This window comes from Eulemur rufifrons, chromosome 3 (assembly GCF_041146395.1).
Source record: "Eulemur rufifrons isolate Redbay chromosome 3, OSU_ERuf_1, whole genome shotgun sequence".
Taxonomy (NCBI): Eukaryota; Metazoa; Chordata; class Mammalia; order Primates; family Lemuridae; genus Eulemur; species Eulemur rufifrons.
This window is the reverse complement of record NC_090985.1, coordinates 11241071-11263909: the sequence shown is the minus strand read 5'-3', so window position 1 is coordinate 11263909 and position 22839 is coordinate 11241071. Positions and strand designations below refer to the sequence as shown.

Genomic DNA, 22839 nt, shown 5'->3' with positions numbered 1-22839 from the left:
AGGGTCGCTGCACTCTAGTTCACTGCACTCTAGCCTAGGCAACAAAGCAAGAAAAAACAGAAAATAAGTGTTGGCAAAGAACACTTAGAAGACATGTGAAAAAACTGCGAGTCATATATTGCTAGTAGGAATGTAAAATGGTTCAGCCATTGTGGAAAGTTTAGTGGTTCCTGAAAAGTTAAAGAATTACCACATGACTTAACGATTCCACTCCTAAGTATACACCCCAAAGAACTGAAACCAGGTATGCAAACAAGTATTTGTACACCAATATTCACTGCAGCATTCTTCACAATAGCCAAAAGATGGAAACAAACATCCATCAACAGATGAATGCATAAACAAAATATGCTGTATCAATACAATGAAATATTACTCAGCCACAAAATGGAATGGAGTACCGACTGATACATGCTACAACATGCATGAACCTTGAAAACACTGTGCTAAGAAGCCAGACACAGAAGGTCACATGTTGTAGGATTCCCTCTATACGAAATGTCCAGAATAGTTAAACCCACAGAGACAGAATGCAGAGTGGTGGCTGCCAGGGGTTGGAGAGAGGGAAGAACGGGGAATAACTGCTTAGTGACTACACAGCTTTCTTTGGGTGAAGAAAGTGTTTTGGAACTAGATAGAAGTGGTAGCTGTCCAACACTGTGAGTGCATAATACTAATGCCACTGAATTGTTTACTTTAAAATGGTTCATTTATGTAACGTGAATTTCACCTCAATAAAAAAAAAAGAGAGGTGGAAGAACTGGGTGACTTCAAGTTCCAGTCAAAATGGATTAACAGGGACTAGATTTACCCTCTTGCCTAAAACAACCAGAAACGGGCAAAATGTATAGAACAGTGGTTTTCAAGACACCAGGTATCAAGCACAAAGAACAGTGATCCCCGAGGGATGGAAACCACTAAGATCAGCCTTCTTGTCCCTGCTCGCTACCGTGAGACAGTTTCCAGGCTGTGACACATGACACGGGGAGGAGGAAATACAGAAGAGGCCAGCAGACTTCCCTGAGTTGAGAGTCTGGTGGGAGCAAGGCAGCCGGAGTCCATAGGATATAGTACAAGAGAAAAAAGTTCTGCACAGAGAAAGAAGCTTGAAGGTCTACAGGGGGCTCCCCTCAAGTATACAGCTGAACACTGCTCAGGATGTTCAACGAGGAAACTACTCAAGACCAGGGAAAGAACCACCCAAAAGGATTAGAGGCAACAGTGCCCTGAACTCACAGAGAACCAGAAAAGTTCCTGTTCTCACCAGCCAGACCAAAACCTTTCAAATGCAGGGTCACTGGGTCAAGTGCAATGAGGCCCTTACCTTAGGAACAATTAGCCCTACATTGAGCACTGCTCCAGTTCTGCCTAACAGATCTTAACAGCCAGACCTGAAAGTGGCAACTGCTGCCAAGTAACCTGTGTCTCATAACAAAGCTCCAAAATATTTACAGGACTACAAAATATCCAGCACCCAACAAGGTACATTTTACATCTGGAATCTAATAAAAAAATTATTAGGCATGAAAGGCACCAGAGAAGCAACACCCACAATGAGGAAATACATCAATCAACTGAAACTGACCAAATGATAAAATTTGCAGACAAGGACATTAAGACCATTTTTATAACTATAACCCAGATTTCAAAAGGTGAGAGAGAGATATTTTTTAAAAAAAGAACCAAATACAACTTTTAGAGATAAAACTACAACATATGAAATGAAAAATATACTAGATGGGCCTTCTCGGCAGATGAGACATTAAAAAGGAAAATAAAGACAAAGCAACAGAAACTACCCAAAATAAGAGAGAAAACATAATTTTTTTAAAATGAACATAACATGAATGATCTGTGAGACAAGGACAAGAGAGAGTAGGAGGACAGAAAAAATGTTTGAAGAATATTATACAAATTTCCAAATTTTATGGAAATGATAAACTCACAGATCCAAGGAGTTCAACAATTCCAGAGCACAAGAAAACACAAGGAAAAAGATGCCAAAGCACATCATAATCGTAATAAAAAAAAAAAGCAGCAATATGTAAAGAGCAACAAAGATAAGGATGACAAATTATTCATCAGAGACAATGCAAGTAGACAGCAGAGGTACATCTTCAAGTATTGAAAGAAACTGTCAATCTAGAAATTTATACCCAGCAAAAATATCTTTCAAAAATGAAGGCAAAATAAAGACTTTTTCAGACATACATACAAATGCTGAAAAAAATTATCACCAGCAGACCCACAATAAAACAAAAGTCCTTCAGGCAGAAGAAAAATGTTACCACATAGAAATACAGATCTACAAAAGAAATGCAGGGCAAGTGACCACTGCATCCACATGAGGCCATGCAGAGGGTGAGGGTGAGGGTGACAGAGTCTACTCCCCTAAGGCGATGGCTGCTACTCAGCTACAGTTGGCTCTGCTATCACAGCCTGCTGTTTACCAGATCTTCCAAAAAGAAAGCAGGACATTGAGATGTATATATGAAATTTTCCCACTTTAAATTCAAGGTGCCAAAGCTGCTATGAGGTTAAAATATGGCCAATTCCTGAAATTACAAAGTACAGATAAAACCTCTTTGGCCCTTCCTGTACTTGCTAACTCTCACAATCTAAAATCTTGGCTCATCATACCACTGGTGGTATTGTATGTTGTAAAGAGGGTGCAACCCCAAGAGGGTTTGACTCAAATTATGGGTCCCTGGTGGACAAGGACCATGGGCTGGTCTCAGGATTCTTGCCACCTTGCATGGCTGAAAGCCTAGCACAGAGCTTGTTTTGGTTGTTGACTCTAATATTTTATAATCTACAATTTCACTAGATTTCCTCAAAAGATGGCAGAAAACTCTCTTTCTGCACAAGTGACATGTGCTCCCTAGGACCCAAAGAACAAAATGTAAAACCTATAACCTGACATTCAAGACTTGGGACCACGGCTGACATACAAGGAGCTATTTAGCATCTGACAGATAAATACATTCATGTATGCATCACTGTCTTTTCTTTATAAACAGTCAGCTCCTGGTGTCTGGCAGCCTTTTGCACACCTGTCATAGTAATCTCTGTGTCCCCGGTGGTCTCGGTCGCTGCTATACTGGTCATAAGGTCTCTTTCTGGACAGGTTGTTGGGTCGATAGCTTCCAGAACGATGGGCATCCATGTGTCGCCGGTCCCCATAATGGTGGTCCTTGTACCAGTGCTGCTCATACTGATGGTGCCTGTCGCTGCCCCACGGCGGATTGTTGTTGCCGCTACCATAGTTGAACTTTCTTTCCCTCTGCCAGTCTCCTCGATCTGCAAGAAAAGAATGATCTGATGACTGCAAGAAATGGCTGAATTTCACTTTCACTAAAGTTTAAACTGAAAGCTGACACATGCTACCTACTTTGTGGTACTTTGTCATAGACAGCCCTAGGAAACCAATACAGGATTAACCAAAAGAAACTATGTGGCCTCATGGAAAATCCATCTTCCGTTTACAATTATGTTAAGTTCAAAGACATGCCACCAATAGACGTCTCTAGTAATTTTGCTGGCCTACTACCATTTTTTTCTACAGAGCAAAAAAATAACACCAGTAAGAAACTTGTGCAGCTTAGAAACTGATAGTACAGTCAACCAACGGCTTAAGTTCATTGCTGATCCAGGTGCATTTGACCAGAGGACTACAAAGTAAAAAACTTTTGACTATTCAAGCTAAGAATTAACAAATAATAACAAAAAGAGACACCTTCTAAACATGCAAAGGATCATCTGAAGACAGCTTCAAATCAAATGGGAAGATTTCAAACAAGGTGTCAATGTCTGTGGTATTATAGAGATGCTTAAAACTCAAGCCAAGTCATTTATTTCTATAGTAAATCAAACAGTGGTTTTCTTTCTTCCTAAACCCTCCATGACATAGGTCACTGGTTAGGAAGTGTGGAGCTAGTAAACATAAGGGTTAGGAAGCCAAGGTTTAAGTAAAGGAATGCAGTTAGTTTAATATTCAGAATACAAAATAAGTGGCATCATATGAATAACACAAAACCAGCCTAACACTACAGAAGTCAGTATAACTAATACAGCGAGACATAAGAACATGGAAACATCTCCCAACCATTCTGTACAGTCATTAGTTTTCTTCCCCTCAACAGAATGGTGATTAATTTCGAATTACTTAGATTTTTAAGATTATAGGACACGAACTTATGCTTCCAGGTAGAGTAGCTTGTAGCAGAATTATACCTTGCTAAGAACAATGAAAAAGGGCAGATAAACAAAAAATAATCTGTTTAACGGCATCAAAGAGCAGCTAAAGCAATCAGGACTGAAATGAGTAAGGTTCCAAAGAGCAGAAAATCTCAGAGGTAAGAGCTGACTTCTGCAGCCAGTGGGGAGATCTGTGATGCTCATCACTAGCAAAGGCTAGAACTGGACCTTTCCCAGGCAGAGAACTCCTGCTGGAAGAAAAGAGACACCAGCAGAGCTGTCTGTGGTCTTTCTAGAGTGACACTGGAGACTTGAGGGGCTTCAAACACATGACCAGCTTTTCCTTAGAGCATGTGTTGAATCTTTAGGGAGCAGGCTAAAAGGCTAAGCTGAAAAGCCCTTGAGAAGCAGAGCAGTTTTGGGCAGTCTCACGGTGCTGAGGAAACAAAGATGAGAGTTTAAGACCTGCTGGATAGGAGGAGCAGCAATGCAACTGGCCCTCAATTGAGCACTCTGAACAGCTAAGCACCAGGACGGGGAGAACCAGAGATGGAGCAGATTAAGAAGATAACTTCCCACTCTATGTGCCCAGGAGAGGAAAGGGTGAATCCCCTCTGGGGAATGTTAACATCACCTAGAGCTGCTACAATTTTTAACACACATTATCCATTTAAGCAAAAATAACTAAGCATGTCAAAAGATAGGACTGTATGACTAAAAACCAAGAGGAAAAAACATACATTCAAAAATTACTCACAATAATTCAGATATTGGAGGAGTTAGGGAGCAAGGATTTTTCAATAACTACAATTAATATTTTTTCTAAAAGGAAGAAAAGATGAAGATTTTTTTTAAAGATTGAGAATTTTATCAGAAAACTGGAATGTACTTTTTTAATCAAATGGAAATTCTAGAACTCAACTTTACAAAGGAATGTTTACTTCATTTTGATTAATATGGAATATTTGCATATTTGTAAAATCAATCTTGTTCTGCACTTCTATCTACACACATATGTTACATGTATTTTAGGTTTCATTCCATATGCTTTTTTCCCTTATTTTTTTCTTTAGAAGTAATTCCTGCTCATTGTAACAGGTGAAGCAATAGATAATAGACAAATTATTAACTTCTTCCAATCTCTCCTCATCCTAAGGTAATTATTAATAGTCAGATGTATGGGTTTCTTTCTCTATGCTTCCACAAACATATTATTCAAACATATACTATAGAAAACAGTTTGATGGTGCCTTGAAAAGTTAAACATAGAATTATCCTATGAACCAGCAATTCCACTCCTAGGTATATACCTAAAACAGTTAAAAATAGGTATTCAAAAAAATATCAGTACACAAATAAATGTTCACATTAATACTATTCACAATAGCCAAAGAATAGAAAAACTCGTATGTCCATCTCTGTATCAATGAATGAACAAAATATCAATACAGTGCAATACCATCCTGCCATAAAAATGAACAAAGCACTGACACATCCTACAATGTGGATGAACCTTAAAAACAAGCTGAGTTTAAAAAAAGTCAGACACAAGAGGTCACATGTTATAAATTCCATTTATAATATGCAAAATATGCAAAATAGGTAAATCCCCGGAGACAGAACAAACTGGTAGTTGCCAGGGGCTGGGAGGAGGGGGAAATGTGGAGACACTGCTTAATGGGTATTGGGTTTCCATTTGGGGTGATGGAGAAGTTTTGGAACTAGACAGAAGTAGTGGCCACACAACATTGTGAACACACTAAATGTCACCGAATTGTTCACTTACAAATGGTTAAGTGTATGTTATGTGAATTTTACTTCAATAAATTTAAAATCACAGGTGCCTGGACACATTATGAATTTTGTTGTTGTTACTGCTGATTTTTCTCTACTTTTTTTAAAAAATCTAAACTGTAAGCTCATTCTTTTTATTACCTGATAATATTGAGTACAAATGCTCTATTATTCATTTAACCATTCCCCTATTAAAGGATCAAGTTGTTTCCAGCCATTTGCCTTTATAAGGCTGGAACAGAATCCTCATACAGGTATGTGCCTTCATTTCTATAGAGCAGACACCCAGACAAAAGATTACTATTGTCAAAGGTCCTATGTATTTAAATATTTCAAATTATTTTATGAAACAATTGCAGCAATTCACATTCTTAACAATTGGCGTGTATTTCTCCTTTTAATTTTTGCTGATCTGGATAGTAAAAATAAAAATATTGGTTAACTTACTGTTGCTTTAATTTATATTTCCCTACTAAGTAAGGTTGGTCATCTTGTCATACTGGCCCATTTGAATTTTCTTTTCTATATGAACTCCCTATTCCTCACCTTTGCCTATTTTTTAAGCAATGTATGAGCTCAACAGAGCTTTTTATTTTTTTAGTCAAATTTCCAAAATTTTACTTTATTTCTGTGTTTATTTTTAAGGCAGGGTCTTACTCTGTTGCCCAGTCTGGAGTGTAGTAGTGCAATCGTAGCTCACTGCAGCCTCAAACCCCTGGGATCAAGCAATCCTCCCATGTAGTTGGGACTACAGGTGCACAACACCACGCCCAGCTAATTTTTCTTTATTTTTATAGAGACGAGGTCTCTATGTTGCCCAGGCTGCTAGAACTCCTGGCCTCAAGCGATCTTCCCACCTCAGCCTCCCAAAGTATAGTACATCTGGCCAAATTCCCCAAATTTTAATTCAATCTGCATTCCTTTGAGGTTTGTTTCATGATTACCATTTAAAACATTTTTCAATTGACAAAAATTATATTACACAATGTTTTAAAATATGCAGGGATGTGGAATAGCTAAATTGAGTTAATTAACGTGCATTATCTCACTTTTATTTTTTGTGGATGTCACTTAAAATCCACTCTTCAGCAATTTTCAAAAACATAATACATTAACTACAGTCACATTATACAACAGATTTCTTGAAATTATTCATTGAACTGAAATTTTGTATTCTTTGGCTGACATCTCCCCAGCTCTCCCTCACAGACCTTGGTAACCACTTTTCTACTCTCTACTTATATGAATTGAAATTTTTTAGATTCCACACATAAGTGAGATCATGGAATATTTTGTCTTTCTGTGCCTGGCTTATTTCACTTAACATAAATGTCCTCCAGGTTTACCCATGTTGCAAATGACAGGATTGCCTTCTTTTAAAGCCAAATAATATTCCAGTGTGTGTGTGTCACGTTTTCTTTATCCATTCATCTGTTCTCAACTCCTGGTCTCAAGTGATCCTTCTGCCTTGGCCTCCCAAAGTGCTAGGATTTCAGGCAAGAGCCACCAAGCCTGGCCTCGTTTGTTGATGGGTACTTAAGTTTATTCCGTATCTCGGCTATTGTGAATAATGCTGCAATGTACATGGGAATGCAGATATCTCTTTAACATACTGATTTCATTTTCTTTGGATATGTACCCAGTAGTGGGACTGCTGGATTATATGGTGGTTCTATTTTTAATTTTCTGAGGAATCTCCAGACTGTTTTCCATAATGACTATACTAATTTACATTCCCACCAATAATGTGCAGGGTTCCCTATTCTCCACATCCTTACCAACACTTATCTTTTCTCTTTTTGATAATAGCAATTCTAATTAGTTTGAGGTGATATCTCATCACAGTTTTAATTTGCATTTCCCTGATGATTAGCAACATTGAGCATTTTTTCACAAACCTATTGGCCATTTGTATGTCTTCTTTTGAGAATTATGTCTATTCAGGTCCTTTGCCCATTTTTGAATTTTCTTACTACTGAATTGAGTTTCTTATATATTTTGGATATTAACCCCTTATCAGATGTATGGTTTGCAAATATTTTTTCCCATTACATAGGTTGTCTCTTCACTCTGTTGATTGTCCTTTGCCAATTTTTCTACTTTGTTATCTTTTTGTTATCAATTTACAAGGGCTGTTTCAATATTAGCAGTCTTAACCATTTAACTGGTTAAGTCATAGAGAATGCAAACTTTCCCCTCGGTCTATCATTTGTTTTTTTGTTTGTTTACGTAGCTATGTTTTGTTTGTTTTGTAGCTATGTTCATCTTAAAGTTAAAATAACAGTCTTGGATCTTTATTTCATGCTTTATCTCATTAAGAAAAGAGAGGACAACGAAGTGTTGAAGGACAATAAAGTAAAAAGGACCAGCTGTTGTCTTTGGAAAATGAAATGATCATGGGGTTTTGGCACCTCTTTTAAAACCTACCTGCATTACTGAAGTGTCTCTTATTGGGGTGACTGTAGTTATCTCTTGGATGTCCATGCATCTGTGGGCCATGGGAGGCAGGCAAATGAGGCTTCTGAGGGTGGAGGTTGTGTGAGGTATGGGACTGAGATATCAGAGAATCCCGGCTTGAGCCTGAGGCCTCTGGTCGAAATGGTTTCTTACCACCAATCATGTCATCTTTCTTCTTTTGTTCCTGCAGAGTACAAGGAAATCAAAGAAACTTAAGATCCCCAGGCTTAATTCCCAAAAGCAGAATGAAGACCATCACCTCTAAATAGTTCGCTCTTATCCTTGACTTTTGAACTGTCATTTACTGCCATCTTACCAAAAAATGCTCATAAATTATTCCACTGAGCTCCCAGGGAAGCAAAAGCCTAACAGTGACTCATCTGCTAAATTTGACCTCTCTTGCCAAGTACCTGTGAGAACACATGCATGGACTGCTAGATGTTGCCATATACAGGGTATGGAACAGGCGCCCAGGCTGTTGGCACTCTGAGGATCATGTTGGACCATGCAAACCAAGACTCCCAACTTTCCAAGGTTACCTAGAACCACCCCTGACTGTCCAGTGGGAACTAGTCCCTACCCCAAAGCCATCAACCCACTCCTTTACTACAGAGGTAAAATATAACAACCAAGGAAATTACTGTTAATAACTGGCCCACATCTTTCTAAGTTTTTTGGTGTGTTTATATAGACTTTTTTAAACAAAAATATTATTTGGTATCCTGTTTCCCCTTAATATATTGTGAAAATCTTCTTACGTAAATACTCATTTCTACAATATTGTATTTAATGATTGAACAGTACTCCCCAATATGGACATATTGTGATCTATTTGACCTATTTCTTATTGCAGGACTTCCAAGTCATTTCCATTACAAGCATGTTTAAATCCTTAATTATCTCTTTAAACTACATTCTTAGAAGCAGAACCGTATGTTTTAGTCTTTTGATAAATCTTGCTGAACTGTCCTCCCCAGAAAGACGGTTACAATGCATACCCCACTAGTAGGGGATCACTATTGTTGATATTCAAGTTATATTAACTTCTAGTACTTAAATTAATGAAGCCCTTTACTATTATGTGTCCAACTGATTTTTACTCTCTCCTAAGGGCCTTTCCCAACTATGTATTCCCTACTGCAGCCGTTCATGGCTATTCTTTCACAGACTTTTTATATAGCTTAAAATTTGCATTAATATGCAGCAGTATTAGTATATTTTTCCTGCTTATTACTGATCTAACATATTCTTCCATGCAAAATTAAATTATAAACTACTTGATGGTACTATTTCATAGGCCAACACAGCACTGGGCACAGTGTAACAAATACTCATGCAACAAATACTTCTGAGCACCTACCCTGTCCTCAGCACCATTCCAGGCACTGAGGACACAGCGGCATATGAGAGACACAAAATCTCCCCTTCCCGTCAGTGGAGGTGGTATTAAATGTTCATAGACTGGCCCAAAATGTCTGATGGCAAGTCAGCAGGTCTGCAAATGGCATGCCTGCACCAGGACTACTGCCTCTGCAGCATCCTCCAAGTCACTTCTGCACCCATCCCCCTCCTCCAAAAAAGGAAAGGCCACTTCTCAGCACCTTCTCGTGTTTCCTTCTTTAAATAAGTACTTCCAACTACATACAAAAGCTGCAAGGACACTAAGTACATGGCCCAGAAAGAACAAAAAAAGTATTTTGTGCCCACAATCCTGTTACCTATTAGGAGCCACATTTATAAGCTACTGTAAGATATGCTCATGTGGACGAAGAAAGACCTGGTGAATATGATTCCAGGACATAAGAACACAGGGTGACAACTCTTTGTCAGAATTTTAACAGTTTGGTCTCCATGCACTGACTGTTTTACCCATCTGGTCTTACTGTCTGATTACTAATAGAGTAAGCTGAGAAACTAATCCGCTAATACAGTGAAGGAGCACATTGTACTAGACAGGATGGGCTACGGACTGCAGCCCACACTCTTTGTGACCTGTGGTACCTTTCTTCACCCCTCTTGGACCTGTGCCTCCGTCTGTAATGTAAAGGCAAAGACCCAGTGATCTTTCCAGCACCAACAACCACCCAGGATCCTAAGACCACCTCCCCAAGAAAAGAACAATAATTAAGGAATTTTTCTGTGGAATTGGTTTTTATTTGTTTGTATAAACTAAGATTAAATTTGTATTTTACCTCCTCTTCTTGAGATCTTTTCTTATGAGCCATCTTGTATAACTTATGTAGTTTTCGAGCATCAAATTCTGTAAACTTGGAAACAAAAATCCACAGGTTCCTTTAAAAAAAAATTAAACTTCTGATGAATTATAGAATTAAAAAAATCACTTCTAATTCTCATTATGGATGGCAGGCTATTGAATTTTGCTGTGAAATATTCTCTAAGTACAGAAATTAAGTTACAGAAGTATTCTTTCAGGTCTTTGCGTCAATAATACAGTAAGTCCTCATTTAAAGCCGTTGACAGGTTCTTGGAAAGTGCAACTTTAAGCAAAACAACATATAACAAAACCAATTTTTGGTTCTCATTAACGTTATAACAATGTTGAAGGAAACGTTATTTGAGGACTTACTATACGTCTTTTTATGCTTCTGTCAAAAGAATTTGACCAAATTGCTATCCATGGTAATTAGGACTCTGGCTCTAGTCCTAAATGTTTCCCTCCACCTTCCCCACTTTCTAGACTCTGTCAGTCAATTTCTCATTCCCACCACCTCTTCTAGGTAAAAACCTACATTTGGTTGGTCATCTTTGTGCTCTGCCCCTCTTTTCTCTCAGTTGTCACCACCAAGGCCTGTCACTTCTTCCTTAAAATTCTCAGTGATGCCTTCCCTCCAATTCCATTCCACTCACCCTAACATGGCATTATTATACAGAAGGGGAATGATATGATAAAACAGGTGTTTAGAAAGAGGAGGTACAGGTAGTCACAATAAGTCAGAAGAAGAGTCTCACAGCCTCTCGAACTTTCTAATGGGCAGTTTCACCAGGCCAAGCCACGCGCGCCACTGACAGAACACCTGTGTACGGTCTCTAACAAGTAGACCTACTGCGCAAGGTGGAAAGCCATTCACCTTCCAAGGGCTTCAGTCTGCTTAACAAACTGCCTTTAAACGCTAAACACCTCCCAGTTCCCTGTCTGTCTCACTTTCAAGGCTTTGCTGAAGCCTGAGAACTCTGTTCATCTAAGTAATTCTACTCTGCTTGTCTACGTTCAGTTCAAGTGACCTGCCTACCTCTCCAAAGACCTCCCTCCCTGACTACTCTTATTTGCTACACTTGGTCTTGCATTTACCATTTCATGATGAACAGTTTCTCAGGAGTCTTACCTTGTACTGTTTTTCAACACTTAAAGGTCAAGGACCTTTGTATGAATTAGTACTAGCCAAGATCACAGTGACTGCACATTTAAACACAAGTCTAGCTTCACAGATCTACGCAATAGGATGACCTGCTGCTGTCTTCTAAATCAGCATTAAATCAATTAAAAAGAAAGGCAGGCCGGGCGCGGTGGCTCACGCCTGTAATCCTAGCACTCTGGGAGGCCGAGGCGGGTGGATCGCTCGAGGTCAGGAGTTCGAGACCAGCCTGAGCAAGAGTGAGACCCCGTCTCTACTAAAAATAGAAAGAAATTATATGGACAACTAAAAATCTATACAGAAAAAATTAGCCGGGCATAGTGGCGCATGCCTGTAGTCCCAGCTACTCGGGAGGCTGAGGCAGTAGGATCGCTTAAGCCCAGGAGTTTGAGGTTGCTGTGAGCTAGGCTGACGCCACGGCACTCACTCTAGCCTGGGCAACAAAGTGAGACTCTGTCTCAACAACAAAAAAAAAAAAAAAAAAAAGAAAAAAGAAAGGCATATGTGCTCACTAAAGGAAGAAGTTGGTAACAGTGTCAAGTGGAAAAGAAATAACATTTCAAAAATTAGATCTTTCATTTGTGGGTGTGAAGCATGTTATATATAGCATCATGACAGAAGTTTTCTTACATCTATTTTTCACTTAAAAACCAATCCACTGAGATTACATATAGTATACAAAGATAATTCCAGGTAACTGGTTTATGAAAGGAGACTTAATGTTACAAATGTCTTTTGGAATTTCCAGGCATGTTTTCTTAAAATAGCACAAGTGAATATATAAATGAACATTTATAAATCATGATGCCTTACTGAATTTCTAGATTAACTATATCAATGCAAATTACTACTTTAATTATTAAAGAAGGAAATGAGAATAGAGAACTCATAGTTCTTGTGGTTTTAATCCTTGTTTTACTGCATGTGCTCATATAGAACCAACCAATCAGTTTTATTACATATAGTAACATCTGAATATCAACCTGAAGTGAGTACAGTAATTAAGACCAGATGATTTCTTTCCCATACAGGTTTAAAGAGAATTTATTTCTGAGACTAGGCCAGCAAATTCAGTATCACTGTCCCTCTTTTATAAAATACATTAATGACATCATTCTACCCCTTTCCAAAGGGTGGTCTCACAGTGGAATGGCCTATTTCAGGAAAAGGAAGTTGAAGCCTACAGATATGCTGCCAATAGATGATGTTTGTTGGGAAAAAGATTTTTTTCAGGTGGCTATGCTACCTTTTACTCAACAAAAACAGAATCCATCCACACATTCTGTCAAATCGAACTGGGCAGATTCAAGGCCAAAGTGGTTACCTCCTCCACAGTTTGATGTGCTCCTGGTCTGAATAGGCTTTAAGGCACTCGGCTATCCGGTCTCCAATTTTCAGCAGGCAGTTTCGGGTGTGTTCCAGCTGTTCTTGCACATTTAGTCCCTTGTCAGGTTTGTCCAGCTGTTTCAGTGCCTTTTTCACGGGCCTCATCCTCTCCTTACACTGCAATAGGCCAAGAGAGTAGAGACATAAACCACCTGCAGGAACGAAGTCTTCTTGTTTGCTTTCTGTGCCCTAAATTCCCACATCAAAGAAAACACAACCACCCTCATGCCATATAACTGCTAGAGAGGACGAGGTGAAGCCAGGACAGTGGAACAAGAATCAGAGTCCGAAACCCTGAGGTGCAAGTGCCAGCACCACTGCTTAGAGTTATATGATGACCTCTTTTCGCCTTATTTAACCTCTCTAAATGCTGTTTCCTCATCTGCAAAAGGGGCACGATGATGCCTCACAAGGTCACTATAAAGATTAAATCAGGAGCATTTCTACAGACCTAACCTAAAAACCTCCCACCAAAAACTATCTAAAAATGAAGGATAAGATATTTACAAATCCTCCAGCCTGAGCAAGAGCAAGACTCCATCTCTACAAAAAATAGAAAAGTTAGCCAGGTGTGGTGGCATGCACCTGCAGTCTCAGCTACTCTGGAGGCTGAGGCAGGAGGATTGCTTGAGCCCAGAAGTTGGAGGTTGCAGTGAGCCATGATGATGCCACTGCACTGTAACTGGGGCAACAGAGTGAGACCCTGTCTCCAAAAACAAAAAGAACAACAATAACAACAACAAAACAAAAAACAAACAAACAAAAATTTACAAATCCTTTAGGCCTAAAATAAAGGGAAAGGCTTCCAAGATAAAGATGGTAAACAGAACACAAGAATCATTTTCTCTTCTTCGCCAACCACACTAAAACATTAAAGGGACTGTCTTTAAAAGGGATAATCCCACAAAGACAGGGAAAATGAGAGAGAAAACAACAGCAATGAAATACTGGTGGCATGGGAAATGCCTTAATAGACCTAAGAAAACGAAATCCTTAGCGAGCGGTGGGGAGAGCTGAGAACCAACCTGATGTATACTGCAAAATTCCCCCACAGGAAGGTGTCTCTGGAAGTGGGGATGAGAGCTAAAATAAAAATTGGTTTAAAGGCTGCTTAAGAAGTAGCAGATACCCAGATTCGTGATAGACAGCCAGATCTCTAACTCCACCCAGCAATGGACATGAAAGCTTATTCTTCAGCGAGGATAAAAGAAGGGCCTCTGAGCAGGGCTGCACAGGCATCGTCGAGGGGCAAGTCCACCACACTGAAAACAGGGTTATATGGACACATGCACAACAGATGAGCCACTGCCCAGTCCTCTGCCTCTCAGGAGTGAACTCTCAGATCCTAGAATGAACAGAACTAGGCCTTCACCCTCCAGTCAGGAGATTGAGAGATTCCTCACAAAATCTGACCACCCCAGAGGAAGAACATAAAGATGCTGACTATCCATTGGAAGTTTCCCAATGACGCAGCCCAGCTAGATCACTCTATAGTGAAAACTTTCAAGGGGGCTCGAGCCCTACCCACACGGTTCAGAGCTTCCAGTCAGATGTTAAGTCACCCACTCTTAAATATGAAATGACAACTGAGGACTACCAAAGCCATTTGAGGAAAATCTGTAACATGAACAACAGAAAACAAAGAGAAGCATAAAAGCATGCAGAGAACCATAGGGGAGAAAAGAGTGTGGAAATGAAACATGACAAGAGAAATGAAAAACTCAAAAGAAATAATGTGAGATAAAGTTGAGAAAATCCCCCAGAAAGTAGAGTGAAAAGAAGAAATGGAAAATTAAAAAAGAAAAAATTAGGGATCAATATCCACACTCTGATATCCAAAAACAAGGACTTCCATAAAGATAAAACTGAGAACTTAGAGAAGAGAAAATTACCACAAAATAATTCAAGAAAATTTCTCAGAACTGTAGGACATGGTTTGTCAGCCACTGAGTATCTGGCACAATGAACTAAGACACGTGATCATGGAATTTCAGAATAATCAAAACCCTACAGATTCCCATCACTTTGTGGTAATTTCCTACAGCTACACACTCATGATCTGTGCATTTTTCAGTGTTACACTTCAATGTTTAGAAAGGACACAAAATAAAACGATATACCACAAACTGAAAGATATATGTAATGGTTATAAAAAATAAAAGATTAGGATCAGGAATGTATAAAGGATTCCTATAGAAAAGGTAAGAGACAAATTACTCAAACTAAGCAAAGCATATGAACAGGCAGGCAATTCACTGGGAACATGAATGCCTAATAAATATGAAAATAAATGTTCAACTATACCACCAGTCAGTATTTCATAACCCTCAGATTGGCAAAAATTTGTCGTCATACACATTTTGAAAAATCCCAATGTCTATCAATAAGAGAAAGAATGAGTTGTGGAAGTCATAAAGCAGAGTAACATGACGCATTTAAAACAGAGCCACAATTATCAACATGGATAAATCTCAAAAACGTGAATGCTGAGGGAGAAAGAGCAAGTTACAGGATTCACAAGTACACCACTTACATAGTTTTAAACGCGGAAATCGATACTCTGTGTTGCTTATGGACACATGGGAGGCGAGGCTGTGTGGCACAGTGGTCAAGGACTCACGCTCTCATGCCAAAATGCCTGGGTCAAAACTCTGCTCTATGTCTTAGCTGTGTCCCGTCACATTTTTTAATATGTAAAATGGAGACACACTAACCTACCTCACAGGATTGTTGTGGAGAAAACACATATAAAACAGTGCCTGGCTGTTTATGTGACCTATTACCATCTTTATAGACATAAGTAGTAAAACTATAAAACTACACTTAAGCATAAAAATTGAATTCAGAATTGTGGTTACTTCTGGGACTTAAGAAAGGAAAAAGGATGGGTTTAGACAGAGGAATGCCAAAGGCTTCAACTTTGTATTTTGGGTCTTAAAAAAATTCAGATTTGACAAAGCTTCACGGTATCTTTATCAATGCCTATTATAGTCCTGTCCTAAAATTTTTCTGTATTTTTAAAAAATTTCATCATAAAAGTACAAGATTAAATGAGTATATTTGTAAGAACATTTTTAAAATGGTATGGTACCATAAAAGTATTGGATGTTACTTCCTCTTATAAGCACTGAGCTAAGGAAGAATCAGGAAACAGATCAAATAGCAGACTATGTAAATAATTTATCCATTTACTCAATTTACATTTATTGATATATTTCTAGTATCTAAATGGATTTTATATAAAACATACTTGGCCTCAGAGATGCTCACAGGCAGAAATGAGAAGAAAACTGAGACAAGTGTAAAGAAAAAAGAAATAAATATATACATGTGTGTATAGGTTTTAGATAACCCAGAGAAAGAGATCTGGATTTTATATAAAACATACTTGGCCTCAGAGAAGCTCACAGGCAGAAATGAGAAAACTGAGATAAGTGTAAAGAAAAAAGAAATAAATATATACATGTGTGTATAGGTTTTAGATAACCCAGAGAAAGAGATCAAAAGAGAGAGGTCACAGGACAGGGTCAACATTCTACCCTTGGCTGCCAAAGGACAGTATTTTCAGCTTCAGAAAAAGACAGCTTTTCTTCCAGCCTGAATGAGCTGTTCCGGCACACTGAATTGTGTGAGTTTGGGGGAAAGAAGAGACAACAGAGAGGTGGGAGAGGGTACCGTGAAGTATAGCACAGTGAAATCTATACACGTAGCTCCAGTGAGGGCATAAGGGCCTTTAGGACATACTGGACTGTATTAAACACCATGCAGGCCCTGGTCCATGCACTCGTTCCCCATCGCCCTGCCAATCTGGTGTGAGCAAACAGGGCCACATTTCCTAGACCATGTCTTAGCTCTTAGCACACAGCATGGAAGCACATATGATACAGCACACCCACCACGGCTCTAACTCCCTCAACCAGGACCCACCTCCCCCCGTGCCAGACCATGCCCTGGCTCTCACCACTCTACCCAGGACAGCCTTCTGCACCTCCTCAAATCTGCACACATGCAACTGCCACTCAGCCTTTGCGTGTGCTGTTGCCTGGCCTTGGTATGCTCTGCCCTCCCCTCTACTATTACTTTTACTCTTCCTTCAGAACTCAATTCAAACATCACTTCCTTCAACAAGCGTTCTTGGCGCTCCTTGACTAGATCAAATCCCCTTCTCACAGGATCAACACTATAGGCAAGGCAATTTCTCTCCTCCATACCCCCGTCACAGTAGCACCAACATGATTTGCGTAGTTATCCGACTATCTCCCCTACCCAAATGTAAAGCCTACAATGATAGAAACGATTACCTATTCAACATGGTAACTCTGGGAGCTGGCACACAGAAAAGATTCAATAAATGTTCACTCAGTGAACACTTGTTTGCCAAATGCCTCTAAGGACCCCTATAGCCTTTCTAACTGGGAACACAAAACATGAAACCCAGTCCCCAAACTTCTTCCTCACTAGAAAACAAGTAAGAAAACCTCTTCTTGCTAGCCTGTTTCAGAGCACATGGTCTTCAGATGTTATAAGCAATGTATTTCCAAAGTAATGTGCTAATGCTTAGATCCACTGAAGCTCTGCGGCTGGACCTATAAAAGGCAGACCACAGCAAGCACCAGAGCTGCAGACACTGGCGTCCCTCAATTTCAAGACTTACTATGCTGAATGTCTCCTGGTCCAGATCATCATCCTCATCTTCTCCAATAGGGACAGGTTCACTTCCTGCTGTAATATGGACAGGACCCTGAGATCGCTTTGATTTACTCGAAGATTTGGCATCACCACCTTTAGGCTTTTAAAAAAGAGTTACAAGGAGTCATTGTCATTTGTGCAATCCTGCCTTGCAATTTGGATGTCTTACCTATGTTGCAGTGGGTAAACAGGGCCTGAGTTTATAAAAAAAAAAAAAAAGGCAAAATAAAGTCCTGAGACATCATGAAGACAAGCCTACATGATTAACAGCTTACTCATCATGATTCCCATTTCTGTCTCTAAATGTATCCAATTTTAACTTCAATTTCATCAATGCTATTTTTGGGCTTCTCTTCCCTCATCCATAAAATACAAAAAATATCATCAAGAGGCTAAGATTGTAAACTGGCAGAACTCTTCTGGAGTATCACGTAGCAACTTTTATTATCAGCTTACCCACTGATCTAGGAATTTGTATTAAATTATTGTCACTGAAATCTATATGAATCAACATGGATAAATCTCAAAATTATATTGAATGAAACGCTGCAGAAGAATATATAAGGATTTCATGTACAAACATTTTAAAGCATATACTATGCTTTGTTTATAGCTATACAATATGTATATATACTGTAAAATGTAGTACAAGTATAAAAACATGAATACGGAAGTTTCAAACCTACTCAGAGCAGTGGAGAAGAAAAGTGGAAGAGTAATGACTTGAGGGAGAAGTAATGACATGGAGGGAGCTCAACAGCACCAGCAATAGGTTCACAAAATACAACAGGCATCTGCACCCCCACACCCGAAAAAGCCACTTGAAATAACCACGAAAAAATGTCAACAATTGTTAATATGTGGGCAGAAGATAAATAGATGTTTGCTGAATTGTTCTTTGTGCTTTTATTTTTAAAGTAGTTTACATTAACAAGAGAATGTCTTTCTGTGGGAACACGAATGCACACGTATTTGTCACAATATAGTTTATGAGCATTGAAAATTGGAAAGTATTTCAATATAGGAGATTTAAACTGCTTCCAGTATGTTTACAGCCAAACAGAATCCTCCCCATCTATTAAAAACGATTTTAACATTTATTTATTATTCACTTGGAAAGTTGTGATATACTACTAAGTGAGGAGAAAAGGCTATCCAAACAGCCTAATCTGATTTTTATCTTTATACGTATATGCATAAAAGTTTCAAAGGTACTAAAATCAAGAAATCTACTAGACTTATTACTGGACATTGGAATTACAGCAGTTATTTGTTTCTATGTTTTGGCAATGATTAAAGGATTAACTGCAAAATATTTTGTTCAGAGGTCAGCGAGCATACACACAACACTGTACCAATACTGTGGTTTGGAACGAATTTCACAAAACCCACAACATAAAGATTCTATAATAGCAGGGCTTTTCATCCATTTATACTCCAATAGCTCTTAATAATATTTGTTTTGACCCCTAAACCTTTCAAGTATTCAGATTCATTTGTGGATTGTGCTATTCTAATATGAATCTGAGAACATATTTCAAGCAGTTACCCGTAAAAGCAGATTTCTCTCACCTGTCCTATCATTCAAACAACTCCCCTGAAATATGTAGTAAAAGATAAGTAAAGGGCTTCTATTTAAAAGAATACCCCAAACTTGCATATTCCTCTCTTTCTGCAAAGAAGGGTACAGACATCCCTCCAAAAGCCCCACCCTTCCTTCTTGCCTATACTCATAAAAAGACAATTATTCCATGGCCCTCAAACCTCATTCTATTTCTAAACCCAAAAGGGGAATCTCAAAGGCTGGGTCTATCTCCATGAATAGAATGGCACCAATACCTTCTCTTTTTTATCTTTTGACTTCTTCCTTTCCTTGTCCCCTTCTTTGTCTTTCCTAGAACTCATTTGTTTTTCTTTGTTCTCCTTATTCTCTTTCTTCTTTTGTTTTTTCTTCATAGGACTTTTTTCTAAGCCATCATCCTAGGAAACAAATAGGGCCATGAATTTTTATATTTACTCAATCACTTTCTGGGGAAAGCAGCACTGCCCCCAGTGGTTCATCACTGTGTCTATACTTAGAAGCTCATTTTCAAGCATACGGCCTTAAAGAAACTCACTCACACGATGCTAGGCTCTCTAGGAATAACCAGTTAAGACTGTAAAGGCAGGTGCTCTTTACTTATATCCTCTCATTTAATTCTCATGGCAACCTTTCAACATAGGCATCACCATTCCCACGTCACAGATGCAAAAACTGTGTATATACCTGTAACACAGTCAGCTGGTAAGTGGTGAGGTAGCCAGCATTTGAACATTTGATTTAGAAGTAGTCCATTTAACAAAAAGATTTTAGTTTTTAAAAATATAAATTTAATAGAAATAGGACTTCGGCAAATAATGAAAGTAAGTTGATCAATTCACTTCTGTTTAAAACCCTCTAATGGCTTCTCATTGCAATCAGAATAAAACTCAAACCCATGCCAGTTCCTGGGCCATGGCTGATTCTCTTGGGGCTAATTTCAAAGTATAATTACACTATAAGAAATCTCATGAAGTTGTTACTCACTGAAACAGCACACCGAATGACACCAATTTACTTTTTACTTTACTTAGACCTGAGGTTACAAACTGGCAGGCTTGGGCCAAACTCAATGCACAGGAGTTTTGTTTGGCCCAATAATTAACTGAACTCCAAAGCAGCTGCCCCCTTTACATAGCACGAGCTCTCTGGTTAACCACAGTGCCCACCACTCCCTATCGTTCCCAACAACGAGGCTAAGTGTCAACTGCCATGTATCATTAAAGTTTTCATAGCTCCTTTCATCTACCTCCATTATGCATGAATTTGCAATTGCTGACTTAAATGAACAATTACATTCCTCTCTGACAGATTAAGCAAAGATATAAGTATTCTATTTTCATCTACTCTACATGTAAATCAAACACATTTCAAATTATTTTATTCCAGTTCATACAATAAACATAACTAAAATAAAAATAACCCTCCACTGAAATCTGGCCTCATACCTTTACTTCTCCCTCTTCTGATGGATTATCTGAATGTCTAGGAGATGAAAACTCAATTCCATGCTCATCTTTCAGCCTGGGTGCTTTGTTTTCCTTCTTTACTCGAGGCTTCCGCTTCTTTAATTTGGCCTAAAAAGGAAAAGAAAATGATAAAACTGTAAATCTAGTCCCTGAGAAGCATGAGCAAATAACATGATGACTTTTTGAACCAGAAGCATCCATATAATTCAAACAAGAAAAATCAGAGCAAATAAAGAGTGTAAGCGATTTTACCTGAAAAAAACCAAACCAAAACAAAACTGTAGGTATTATACATAGCCTACATTATAACGTCCATATTTCTTGTACCTACTGATTCCATTTTTTGGAATTCATCCTAAAGATGTAATTCAAGGCCGGGAGTGGTGGCTCACGCCTCTAATCCTAGCACTCTGGGAGGCCGAGGTGGGCGGATCGTTTGAGCTCAGGAGTTCGAGACCAGCCTGAGCAAGAGCGAGACCCCATCTCTACTAAAAATAGAAAGAAATTATATGGACAGCTAAAAATATATATATAGAAAAAATTAGCTGGGCATGGTGGTGCATGCCTGTAGTCCCAGCTACTTGGGAGGCTGAGACAGGAGGATCGCTTGAGCCCAGGAGTTTGAGGTTGCTGTGAGCTAGGCTGACGCCATGGCACTCACTCTAGCCTGGGCAACAGAGTGAGACTCTGTCTCCAAAAAAAAAAAATAAATAAATAAATAAAAAAAAATAAAAATAAAAAAAAAAAAAAAAAAAGATGTAATTCAAAAAAAGGAAAATAGTCTGTGTACAAAGATACAAATAAATATATCAAAGATAACAATAACATTAAAAATCTGGAAGCAACCTTTATCTAAAAATAAGGAAAAAGTTAAAATAGTGTTTACTTAATCAAATATGATACAGTTATTTAAAGCATGTATAAACATGATCTAACCTGTCTCTCCAGAGCCTAATGCATAATACATGACATTCTCAACCTGTTATCTGAAAAATGACACAACTTATGTCACTATCATCTGAAAAGAAACAGGGCGTGGAATTATAATGATTTTTTTCTTAAGGTCTGTTTTGTTTATGATAATACAGAGAAATTAATACAAATGAATTAGCTACAAGACCAGGCATGGTGTCTCATGCTTGTAATCCCAGCACTTTAGGAGGCTAATGTGGGAGGGTCACTTGAGTCCAGGAGTTCGAGTTTACAGTGAGCTATGACAGCACCACTGCACTCCAGCCTGGGCAACAGAGCAAAACACCCCATTTCTACAAAAAATAAATAAATAATTTTTTTCTTTTTAAAAAGGAAAAAGCTATAAGAGCACTTAAGGAACATGCACACACAAAGGCTGCTAGTATAGAATATAACTGTATCCTAAATGTGATTCCCAATTTCTAGGCCTGAACTGAACCTAAGTTGGGTAAATAAAAGGAGATAAAGCTCAGATGAGTTCATCTGGAACTTAGTTGGCATTTTTCACTGAGCAAGAGAGGTAATCATAAATGAAGTCCAGTTTCTGAATTAACTGTGGATTCCAATTGTCCATTTTATCCCTGGGAACCACTATTACGAGTAGTCCAGAGTTAGATACAACAATAGGCAAACCCACTGGTATTCAATACAGTGCCTGGAACTATATTCCAAAACTGAGGAAGCAGGATAAAGTGGCAATAACAGTACATCTGGACTAGTGGCACTGGAGAGAGATCAGGATTATGCTGAGGCAACATTTGAGGAGAAAGGTTTTGTAAAAAAGTTGCCAAGCTGTTGAGGTCTTAGATGAACATTTCTATTATTGCCAATCAAACCATCATCACTGGAACCTCAAAAGCAACATCTGCCCATGAGGTGACATTCTATGCAGCGCCTACCGAGGGTTTCTCTTTTGCTACCT

At 38.7% G+C, this 22839-nt stretch overlaps 1 protein-coding gene across 1 annotated transcript in view; it reads right to left on the bottom strand.

Annotated features, from left to right (window-relative positions):
* Nucleotides 1-22839, bottom strand: part of CHD2 (chromodomain helicase DNA binding protein 2) — a 119805-nt gene that overhangs the window by 4472 nt on the left and 92494 nt on the right. The window contains exons 32-38 of the mRNA XM_069466638.1: nucleotides 20925-21053; nucleotides 19737-19877; nucleotides 17863-17997; nucleotides 13147-13325; nucleotides 10641-10740; nucleotides 8419-8632; nucleotides 3054-3300 (exon numbers count right to left, since the gene is read on the bottom strand). Of these exons, the coding sequence (XP_069322739.1) occupies nucleotides 3054-3300; nucleotides 8419-8632; nucleotides 10641-10740; nucleotides 13147-13325; nucleotides 17863-17997; nucleotides 19737-19877; nucleotides 20925-21053 (1145 nt within the window). The remainder of the gene's footprint in view (nucleotides 1-3053; nucleotides 3301-8418; nucleotides 8633-10640; nucleotides 10741-13146; nucleotides 13326-17862; nucleotides 17998-19736; nucleotides 19878-20924; nucleotides 21054-22839) is intronic.